Source organism: Pelophylax lessonae (genome assembly GCF_965119305.1).
Source record: "Pelophylax lessonae genome assembly, chromosome: 2".
NCBI lineage: Eukaryota > Metazoa > Chordata > Amphibia > Anura > Ranidae > Pelophylax > Pelophylax lessonae.
The window spans coordinates 106,408,206-106,420,536 of NC_138769.1; the positions used below are offsets into that span (position 1 = coordinate 106,408,206).

A 12,331-nucleotide genomic window follows, 5' to 3' on the forward strand; every position below is an offset into this window, starting at 1 on the left:
TTATCAAAACATTTTTTTTTTTTAAACTGTGTAAAAATAAAAAAATAATAAATAAAATAAATAGGAAAAAAAAAAAAAAAAAAAAATTAAAGCGCCCTGTCCCCGTTAGCTCGCGCGCAGAAGCAAACGCATACGCAAGTCCCGCCCACATATGTAAACGGTGTTCAAACCATACATGTGAGGTATCGCCGCGATCGTTAGAGCGAGAGCAATAATTTAAGCCCTAGACCTCTTCTGTAACTCTAAGCTAGTAATCTGCAGAAATTTTTAAAATGTTGCCTATGGGGATTTTTAAGTACCAATGTTTGGCGCCATTCTGTGAGCATGCGCAATTTTGAAGCATGACATGTTGGGTATCTAATTACTCGGCGTAACATTATCGTTCACATTATGGAAAAAAAATTTGCTAAATTTACTGTTTTCTTATTTTTTAGATCAAAAAAGTGATTTTTTTTCAAAAAAATCGCATTTGGAAGACTGCTGCGCAAATATGGTGTGATAAAAAATATTGCAACGATCTCCATTTTATTCTCTAGGGTCTCTGCTAAAAAAAAATATATAATGTTTGGGGGTTCCAAGTAGTTTTCTAGCAAAAAAATGATTTTAGCTTGTAAACACCAAGTGTCAAAAATAGGCCCAGTCTTAAAGTGGATAAATGGACAACTTTGTGTAAAGCGCTACTTGGATGTTAGGCCTATGTATGTGGCCAGGCTGTGAAAAAGTGTTACATATGTGGTATCGCCATACTCAGGAGGAATAGCAGAATGTATTTTGGGGTGCAATTTTTGCTATGTACATGCTATGTGTTAGAAATATTGCATAAATGGACAGCTTTGTGTAAAAAAAAATGTGTTTTCATTTTCTTTCCACATTTTCCAAAAACTTGTGGAAAAAAATGACATATTCAAAAGACTCATTATGCCTCAAAAATTATACGTTGGGGTGTTTGCTTTCCAAAATGGGGTCATTTTATAGGGGTTTCCATTGTCCTGGTGCTCCAGGGCCTTCAAAAGTACGATAGGTTGTCAGGAAATTATATGTGAAATTTGTGCTCCTAGAATGCCGGACGGTGCTGGTTGGATGTTAGGCCTCTGTATGTGGCCAGGCTGTGAAAAAGTCTCACACATGTGGTATCGCCATACTCAGAAGGAGTAGTAGAATGTGTTTTGGGGTGTAGTTGCAAGTATACATGTGCTGTGTGAGAGAAATAACCTGTTAATACGGCAATTTGTAAAAAAAAATAAAATAAAAAAAAAAATCTTCATTTTGCAAAGCATTGTGGGAAAAAATTACAACTTCAAAAAACTCACCATGCCCCTTATTAAATACCTTGGAATGTCTACTTTCCAAAAAGGGGTCATTTGGGGGGTATTTGTACTTTCCTGACTTTTTAGTGTCTCAAGAAATGAGATAGGCCTTCAGTACATCAGGTGTGATCAAGTGTGATCAATTTTCAATGATTCGCACCATAGCTTGTGGACTCTATAACTTTCACAAAGACCAAATAATATACACTTACTTGGGTTATTTTTACCAAAGATAAGTAGCAGTATAAATTTTGGCCAAAATTTGTGAAGAAAAATTACTAATTTGCAAAATTTTATGACAGAAACAAAGAAAAATGCGTTTTTTCACAATATTTTCAGTCTTTTTTTATTTATAGCACAAAAAATAAAAAACCCAGTAGTGATTAAATACCATCAAAAGAAAGCTCTATTTGTGTGAAAAAAAGGACACAATTTTTGAATGGGTACAGTGTTGCATGACTGAGTAATTCTCAGTCAAAGTGTGAGAGCGCTGAAAGCTGAAAATCGGTCTGGGCAGGAAGGGGGTGAAAGTGCACTGTAGGTAAGTGGTTAAAGTCCAACTAAGGGCAAAACTTTTTTTTTTTTTAGGTTTGGACAGAGTGGAGATGGGTTAGAATACCTCTGCCCCTGTTCACTATCTCTATTTGTCCTGCTTACCATTATCAGTGAAAGTAAAAGAAAAGCCCATGTTTTGGGTTGTCCCCAGAACAGTAATAGAGGGGAAATCTTCCCATGGGGACACTAGTTCTGGTGACCTTGAGGGCCCCAAGAGATTTTCTTAATTTGAAGGTTCTGTTTTGGCTGTGGGACAGGAAAATAAAGTAAATCTCCCCAATAGGACACAGATTGCAAAAAAATAAAAAAGTTTTGCCTATAGTTCTACTTTAAGTCATTGACTTAAAGCGATTGTAAAGGAAATAAATAAAAAAAAAAATATATATATATACCAATCATATACTTACCTGCTCTGTGCAATGGAAACAGAGTGACCCCGAACCTCCTCGTGGTTCCCCCACCGGCGCTCCTGGCTCCTCCTATCTGTCCAGTGCCCTCATGGGAAGTGGCTTCCCATAGGGGCAGTCGTTTTTGCTTGCTCCTGAGCCCCGCTGCTGCGCCCATCAACACAGACAGCAAGACTGGATTTTTGTCTTATCGTAAAATCCTTTTCTCTGATGTTCATTGACGGAAACAACACCCAGCTCTCTGTTGAGTTGGTTCTGTATTGTTCTGACGTTGCTTGTTACAAAACTGTCCTATAGCAGGAAGTGGGAGTATACCCCCTAGGACTGCCCTATAGGGCATAGTCAATTGTTTTCCGCCTAGTGTCCTACTCCTGTAGGGGGCAGCATACCCCAAGGGTCCAAAAAGATATGGAGCGGTGTCCATCAATGAACATCAGAAAAAAAGGATTTTGCGGTAAGACAAAAATCCAGTTTTTCCTGAAACTTGTGGCAAAATATAAAATATTTAATGGAATCAAAATGCCTTTTCAGCAAATAGCTTGGGGTGTCTACTTTCCAAAAAGGATTTGGGGGGGGGGGTTGAACTGTCCTGGCATTTCGCCCATCATCCACTTTTCTAACCACTTGAAGACCAAGCCTTTTCTGACACTTTTGTTTACATGAATAAATTATTATTTTTTTTACTAGAAAATTACTTTAAACCCCCAAACATTATATATATTTTAAAACCGAGGCCCTACAGAACAAAATGGTGGGTGTTGCAGTTTTTTGTCATGGTATTTGAGCAGAGATTTTCTAAACGCAATTTTTTTCGTGGGGGAAAAAAAAATTATATTTAATGCACAAATGCACTATATATTTCCCAATTGTTTGCTAAAATATAAGCAATACCTCACATGCATGCTGCAATTGCTGTTTACATATGACACCAAACCGATGCTTGCGTTCGCCTGGGGGGGAAAGGGGTGCTTGAATATTTTTTGTTCTTTTTTTTTTATTTCTTTTGCTTTTTTATTTTATTTTGACACCGTCCCTTTTTATTTATTTATATTTTATCATTTTTATTTTTATCACAGGGAATTTAAATACACCCTATGATAGCAATAAATAGTGACAGGTACACTTTTTAAAAATAATTGGGGTCCATTGGACTCTAGATTTCTCCTTTTCCCTTAACCACTTCCCGCCTGCCCTATAGGCAAATGGCGGCGGGGAGGATAGTTGCATTATCCTGACCGGACGTCATATGACGGCAGCAGGATAATGCGCTCTGCGCACCCCCCGGGGGGCACGCAGGGCTGCGATCGTTGCTGCGGTGTGTCACTGTGAGTAGCTGGTCACATAGTAAATAGGAAGTGCCGTTGATCGGCTTTCCTCAGTTCGAGTAGAGGAGAGGCGATCTGCGGCTCTCCTGACAGGGGGGTGGGGGTCTGCATTGGTAATCAGAGCATTGAGGGGGGGGGTGCCACAAGAACCAACACCATGGCCACCAGGAATGGCAATCAGGGCTCAGGGAGCCTTCCAGTGCCCTCCCCATCAGTGCTGGCCGCCAGTGCCCTCCCCATCAGTGCTGCCCACCAGTGCCCATCATTGCCATCTATCAGTGCCGCCCAGCAGTGCCCATTATTGCCCACCAGGGCTACCTATCGGTGCTGCCTATCAGTGCCGCCTATCAGTGCCCATCAGTACTGCCTATCAGTGCCCATCGGTGCTGCCTATCAGTGCCCACCAATGCTGCATATCAGTGCTGCCTATCAGTGCCGCATATTAGTGCCACCCCATCAGTGCCTCCTCAGCAGTGCCTGTCGGTGCGGCCTCATCAGTGCTCATCAGTGCAGGAAAAAACGTATCAATTTACAAAATTGTATAACATAAACAAAAAACTTTTTTTTTTTTTTCGGTCTTTTTTAATTTGTTTAGCAAAAAAGAAAAAACCTTGCAGTGATCAAATACCTCCAAAAGAAAGCTCTATTTGTAGGAAAAAAATCACATAAATTTGGTTTAGGTACAGTGTTGCATGACCGCGCAATTGTCATTCAAAATGCAACAGTGCTAAAAGCTATAAATTGGCCTGGGTGGGAAGGGGGGAAGTGGTGTCCCTCCACTTCACTGCAAGCTATTTTTTAAACTTCATGCAGGCTCTCTCCCCCCATCTAAGTAAGGAATCTACAAGGTGTTGGGGGAAGCCCCAGTGATTAGGTCACACGGTGCCACATGTACCAATTCGAATCAAAACGGTGACCAAAAAAGTGGCACGCTTGTGTAATAATTGCCCATGTACAAATGGTACCCCTTTCCGAATAAGGGTGTTACCATGTCCCAAACAATCTGGCCGCTGCTCCCTATGTAGTCTGGGCAATTGGGGTACTTCACGTTGCTATTTTTTCCCTCGTAAATCTAAAAACTACATGTACAGTAAACCCCCCCTCCATTGCGGGGGTTACGTTCCAGGCCCAGCCGCGAAAAGTGAAAATCCGCGAAATAGAAAAACCCTATTAAAATGCATTGTAGGCATGTTTTTTTTACTGTCGCTGTACGTGTAAAAGCATTTTAAGGTCTTTAAACACACTTTTAAAACAATAGAAACTCATTTAAACACATAAAAGATACTGAGAGACATAGCAAGAGCTATGGAAAACAGAAAAATATTTCATTTTTAATGATTTATATAGTAAAATAACATTACAAAAAAACCCGCAATATACCGGGACCGCAAAAACTGAACCGCGATGGAGCCGGGGTTTACTGTATAGCCTTTTGCCCTGTCACAGAGCTTCTACATCTTGACCCCATACCTGGCACGCTTGCTGGGGAGAAACTGTTTGAAAGCAAGGCGGGCAGAAAATGTATTCAGGGACTCATCAACGCAGACAGCTTGTTGGGGCGTATACAAGGCTGCAAACATTTGGATGAAGTGAATTATGAGGGGCCAAATTTTGTGGAGCCGGTCATATCCAGGGTCACCCTGAGGATGACAGAATTAATTGTCACTGAAGTGCCTGAACCGCAAAATTTGCTTGTATCTAGTCCTGGTCATGGTAGCAGAGAACAGGGGCATATGATGACTTGGGTCAGTGGACCAATATGACCACAACTCACTCTTTTTAGTAATGCCCATGAGGAGGGATAGGCCAAGAAAGGTTTTAAATTCAGAAACATTGATACGTTTCCATGCAAATTCTCTGCCAATGGTCAAATTTGTATTTGCGTCAATGAATTTATTGGCATATAAATTGCTTTGGTCCACAATAGATCTGTACAGATCTTTTGTAAAAAAACGCTCATAAAAACCAAGGGGAGTAAAATTGGTTATTTCCACCTGAATTACGAGTTAGCCAGTGAATGGGGGAAGTACAGGCGCTGCAGAAGTGGTGGGCTCCCAATCAGGATTTGCAAGCGCATCAGGAAGGACACTTTGGTCTCTGCGGGCCTGTCTTTGAATTATTGGTGGCTGCGGGATACTACTTGTGCTAGCCACCGCACTAGCTTGAACTGCACTTACAGGACTCACCACATCACCAAGTGTTACTGCAGTGCTGGTTTGACTATGACCAGGATGTACTAGGCCGCTGGTGCTTGCTAGTTCACCAGAAGGTTGAGCGGCACTAATACCGACACTCTGCTGCATAACAGAACCCTTTGTTTGTTGCACCTCAGCAACAGAAGAACAGGGTTGGGTACACCCGACCTTAGCAGGGACCACTACTCCGTCGTCAGAGCTATCTGTCTGTCAGGGTGCGCTGCTCTCTACAGGTTCGAATACTGAGCCTGATTCAGGCAGTGAGGCTTCCCCATCTCTCTCATCTGTCATGCTCAGCATCGTGTAGGCCTCTTCACTACATTTTGGCCAATAAATTTACAGGTACCTAGTATCACTCACAAGTAAATAAGCAACTGCTTGTCAAGGACTGTTTGAACCGCTACCAAAAAATGTAACTGCTAGTGCTAGCAGAGATCAGTGTTTACATACTCCTTTGGAGATAGAGGCCCCTGTTGGTGTTCACATTATGGTGTCCGTTTATGAATGAGAGAAAAGCCGTGATCCTCAGGATCACGACTGATCTCTGGTGAATACCGGTTTATGTAGCTGAGATGAAGAGCAGAGAACATGTTCTCCATGTCTCATCACAGTACATGACCATTCTGTCAAAAACGGCCAGTTTATGAAAGTGAGATCTAAAGATCTCACAGCCGTTACTCTGAAATATCTCCATTCCAGATTCTCCAGCTCAGAGGTGTTGATTGATGTTTGTGTGTGTATGTGTATAATTGTGTGTGTATATATATATATATATATACATATATATGTATGTGTGTGTATAGATAGATATGATGTATATTTAGTTAGTTATCATGTGTCTATACATGTCATTGCATGTTCTTTTAAACTTTGGTTTCACTTTTTAAACTGGGCGGCATTGTAATCTCATAACATCTCGTGAGATTACAGGCAGTCCACCCAGTTTTACATGGATCTCCGACGTTTTGAGAGGAAAAAACTCTCCTCTGTTCTCCTTGTGCGAACTGAAGTTCTCGGCTTCATAAACAGGTTGTCAGAGGAGATCGTTTTCCTCTGAGAACTGCTGAGAAGTGAACTGAGAGAAGACTAATCAGTTTAATAAATGTATACCTATATATGTAAATGGATCACTTTTTTTTTTTAATGTTATTATTCACATTGTTATATTAATGTCATGAATTACATTTTTATGTCACTACATTTTTTGCTATTATCACTTTTATCATTTGCATATAATGCAACTTATTTTTTTTTTTTATATTGTTTATTGGTCTATTTCACTTTTGAGTTGCTTTGAACTGTACACACTAGCCTTTTTTTTTTTTTTTCCTGTATTACTAGCAGAGTTCAGGCATCACTCTGCTAACGCTGTGGTTTAGTGTGCTGTGTATCGGAAGTGACCGTAATCTGCTGATACTGCACTTCTTGGGGGAAGGGCGGAGGGGCTATAAATGCAGGTGCTTGCAGGTGTCGGGGCTGATCCTGCTAACGCTGTGTTTTGAGAACACTATACTAAACTATTGGGGATGCTAGTATAGTCCTGATTAGATCAAAGATATTGATCCGTTAAGACCCTATACTAGTAATGGAGGTGTTTAGTTGTGTGTGTGTGCGTGTGTCACTGGCAATCAAAGGGTTAAAATGTATTACTAAATATGCGGTGGGCAATCTGATGCTGTCCTGTATTGATGCTAACTAATGTTAATGCTAACTGATGTCACCTGTGACACTAATACAGTGATCAGAAAAAGGATCTGTACCCTATAACAGGGACACTGTGACAGGGCAATAAAGGGGTTGCCTTGGGTTGATCAGGGGGTTAAATCAATTTTAGGTTTACGGTACCCGCCATACATCCTCTATCTGGGACTGCCTCTAACTACCACTAACTGTCTCTCACACTAACTGAAGTCACAAGTGACACTAATACAGTGATCAGTAAATTATCTGTATACTGTATATAGTGACACTGACAGGGAGTGAAAGGGTTAACTGGGGGGTGATCAGGGGGTTAAATATGTGCCTATGTGTACTGGTGTCAGTGTAGTGCTTGTGTACTCGCAGTTCATGCTCTCTTCTCTCGTGCTGGGACTGAAAAGGGCTCCAGGAGAGAAGATTGCCTTATTTCCTGTGCCTGTGTGTACATTACACAGGCACAGGACATTCTGCAATTGATCAGAACCGATTACCAAGCACAGGCCTAAAATCATTGGCCTGGACCTGATGACTGATCGGTTCTGAACCGAATCAGCACATAGCGTGGACGGCGGGCACGCGACCCCCCCAGCCCCCGTGCGACCAACGTACAGTTACCTAGAAACAGCTAATAATGAGGTATTCTGGAATCAAAAGCACTCTACAAACATAGGTAGTCAGAAAATACTCTTTGTGAGTGGGCACTGATAGTTTTCTGTCTGTGGAGGACACACTGCACCAGTAATGCATTTTACTGTTGGTGGTGCTTCAACAATAGAATTGAGGACATATTGCTCTTGGCGCTTTTTATTTAGAATCAAGATTTCAACCCAGAATGATCTCAAAGCATGGCATATAAACTTTTGCATGAGACACTTTTGACTTTGATAAAGAATGATAAAGAATGTATTTAGGGAGGTAAAGAGCAGATCCAGGCTCCTTCGAAAAAATTAGGCCAGCAGCTATTTCTGTGTGTTTAATGCATTCTTGACTACACTCTACCTATATGACTGTTTTCTTTTACGTTTGCTATCTCACACTCTGTCATTTGTGTGCCTGTACCATGCAGTTATATTCAATAAACTACCAATCTGTTCGTTAGAAAAGTCAGCAGCTACAAATACTGAAGCTGCTCACTTTTAATATTAGGACACTTACCTGTCATGGAATGCAGTGGGTTTTAATCCCAGCCAATTTTTCAGTCGGCTCTCGGGTGCTGCCGATGCTATTTCTTGTAAGGGAAATCAGCAGTGAAGCCTTGCGGCGTCACAGCTGGCTCCCTACTGCGCATGCATGAATCGTACTGCACTTTGTTAATGGCCCGGCGGCGGGGGAAGGAGGGGAGCCGAACATCCAGGGGACTTCATATCAGCAAAGTCACCCAGAAGTGGGAGCAGGTACCTTTTAAAAACAGATACCCGCTCCCCCCCCAAAATCAATTAGATGTGTCAAATCAGTGAAATAAGGCAGCGGAGGGGTATAGGAAGTAAACAAGTGGAGCTTCCCCTTTTGGGTGGAGCTCTGCTTTAAGTAACTTAATGTTATAGGTAAGGGTTTGAAAAGATAGAGTAGAGAGGGGTTGAGTGTTGCGGTAGAGGATTGCTTTAGTGTGAAGCTAAGTGGTTGGGCCTAGACAAAACTTTCTTTTTACAGTTAGGTTGTGTGTTATTTTTACATTTTAGAGGCAAGGTTAAGGATTTCATATTTATTATATTCTAATTTATTTTGTTTTTTTTATAGGAGCTCAATAGCGTGTTTCAATGTGGACGACGTCTGCGTTGAAAGACAGACACATAGACTGCAATGAAGATTTGACAGATTCATATTAGGTGTTCCTGACTGGACTGGAATAGTGGTTCTGTACCATGTATCAAGGTAGGTACATATATATTATCTCATTCTGATGAGTGGATTGCATTAAGCCCCCCTCAGACTCTCAGAAGGTTGTTAGAACTGCACACACTATCCAACTTCTCAAGCACTAACATTGAGCACCTTGCTAGGTATATTAATATTGTATTTTTGCTTTCATACATGCATTTTTTTACACATATCTGAAGGCAGTAAAAACACTGCTCAAAAAAATTAAAGGAACACTTTTAAATCAGAGTATAGCATCAAGTCAAGTAAACTCCTGGAATATTGATCTGGTCAGTTAAGTAGCAGAGGGGATTGTTTATCATTTTCAGCTTCTTTGATGCTAATGAAGTTAACAGGTGCACTAGATGGGCAACAATGACACAACCTCCAAAATAGGAATGTTTTTTACAGGTGGACGCTCCCTTTTTTCCGCCCTACTCATCTTTTCAGTTTTTAACTAGTTTTGCATTAGGCTAGGGTCAGTTTCACTACTGGTAACATGAAGTGATGCCTGGGCCCTATAGAGGTTGCACAGGCAGTGTTACTCCTCCAGGATGGCACATCAATACGTGCCAGAAGGTTTGCTGTGTCTCCCAGCACAGTCTCAAGAGCATGGAGAGGATTCCAGGATACACGCAGTTGCTCTAGGAGAGCTGGACAGGGCCATAGAAGGTCCTTAATCCATCAGCAAGACCGGTATCTGCTCCTTTATGCGAGGAGGAACAGGATGAGCACTTCCAGAGACCTACAAAATGACCTCCAGCAGGCCACTGGTATGAATGTCTCTGACCAAACAATCGGAAACGGACTTCATGAGGGTGGCCAGAGGGTCCGATGTCCTCTAGTGGGCCCTGTGCTGACTGTCCGGCACCATGGAGCTTGATTGGCATTTGCCATTGAACAACAGAATTGGCAGGTCCGCCACTGGCGCCCTGTGCGTTGTACAGATGTTCCTTGGCAGAAGCCTTGGCGAACGTTATGCTGCCTGTAACATCGTTCAGCAAGACCGGTTTGGTGGTGGGTCAGTGATGGTCTGGGGAGGCAAATCAGTGGAGGGACGCACAGACCTTTACAGGCTAGACAATGGCACCCTGACTGCCATTTGATATCGGGATTAAATCCTTGGACCCATTGTCAGATCTTACGCTGGTGCAGTGGGTCCTTGGTTCCTCCTGGTGCACAGCAACGCCCGGCCTCATGTGGCGAGAGTATGCACCCAGTTCCTGGAGGATGAAAGAATTGATACCATTGAATGGCTCTCATGCTTGCCTGACCCAAATCCAATAGAACACCTCTGGGACATTATGTTTCAGTCCATCCAACATGGTTAGGTTGCACCTCAGTCTGTTCAGAAGCTCAGTGATGCCCTGGTCCAGATCTGGGAGGAAATACCCCAGGACACCATCCGTCGTCTCATTAGGAGCATGCCCCGACATTTTCAGGCATGCATACAAGCACGCAGGGGCCATACAAACTACTGAGTACCATTTTGAGTTGCTGCAATGAAATTTCAGCAAAATGGACTAGCCTGCTGCATCATTTTTTCACTTTCATTTTGGGGGTGTCTTTGAATTTAGCCCTCTGTAGGTTGATAGTTTTCATTTCCATCAAACCATGTGACACCCTTTCATTCCTAACACATTACCCAGTCCATTTCAGTATAGATATCCAGCATGATATTTTTCCCCATTGAGATTTGATGTGTTTTCAAAGTGTTCATTTGATTTTTTTTGAGCAGTGTATATACTCTAGTAAACCAAACCTTGCTACAGTCAGTTGTCTGTCTCCTCTATGTAAATCTCTGTTGGGATTGTTTTGTGAGGATGATGGCTTTCCATAATGGGTATAAAAGGCAGACTGGGGTTCGTCGATCACCTATGGTACAAATTAATGATGGGTCAAATGTTTTTCAAAACTATGGGAACTTTCATTTACATTGGGCTGCAGAATGTCTACTGAGGTAGCCAATCACAAACTACGTTTCCTTTTAGTTTACAAGCACCAAGCAGAAAAAAGCAAATGCCTAAGCTATAACTAAGTTCTCTGTAGCATCAAATGTACAATGATAATTAAAAAGCACAGAACAATATTTAGTAACAGGCATGCCAAGTTTCTTTCTGTATAAACTGTGAATCTTCTACTACTGTACGGACTTAAACCGCTTTTACTGTAGTTGTACTAGTTCATGTTCTTCTAAATAATCAGGGGGATTTTACTACACACCCTTTTTTACCCTGCATTGTATGTGACGTTGGTTTAAATCTTTGTCTTTATATACTATATAAATTTTATATATGTGTGTGTGTGTGTATATATATATATATATATATTTTTTACCAGCCTGTATCCTCAATGAGGAAAGAATATCCAGCGAACCAGGGGGGCTTAATCCAGCCTATCACCTCCGGACATAATATGGCATGTATAGGGAATAAATAAAGACAGATCTAGTGCTCTCTGCTTTGAAAGACTCTGAAGGTTTATTAAAGCGGTTGTAAACCCCCGGACATTGCTGCGGGCGCTGCCATGATCCCTCGCCGGGTTCGGCGGCTCCAGGGCGGTGATTGGCTGGAAGAGACGGCTCCGGCGCGATGATTGGCTGGAGCCGCGATGACGTCACTCCCGTGCATGCGCGCGGGTGTGATTTTCCGGCAAGCTCCCGGCAAATAGATTGAAGGTCCCCCTGGACCTTCAGAGCGCATGCGCCGCTCGCGTGAGCGGCTGCATGCACTGTAAATATCTCCTAAACCATGCCGGTTTAGGAGATATTATTTGTACCTACAGGTAAGCCTTATTATAGGCTTACCTGTAGGTAAAAGTGTCAAAAAGCGGGATACTACCGCTTTAAGCAAATAGCTGTACTCACAAGGAAAGCACTTGGCAGTGCATGCTTGTCAGACTCATACCAGGAAGAGATGCAGCGTCAGGTATGCAGGCTCCGCCCCCTATATGCGTTACGTCAATGCCTTCACAGCGGTGACTTCCTC

At 42.2% G+C, this 12,331-nt stretch overlaps 1 protein-coding gene across 2 annotated transcripts in view; it reads left to right on the plus strand.

The window, feature by feature from the left end:
- ST3GAL6 (ST3 beta-galactoside alpha-2,3-sialyltransferase 6) overlaps positions 1-12,331 on the plus strand; it is a 323,183-nt gene that overhangs the window by 100,240 nt on the left and 210,612 nt on the right. For both annotated transcript variants that reach the window (XM_082245491.1, XM_082245492.1), the window contains exon 2: positions 9,225-9,359. In XM_082245491.1, the coding sequence (XP_082101617.1) occupies positions 9,350-9,359 (10 nt within the window). In that variant the 5' untranslated portion in view covers positions 9,225-9,349. The remainder of the gene's footprint in view (positions 1-9,224; positions 9,360-12,331) is intronic.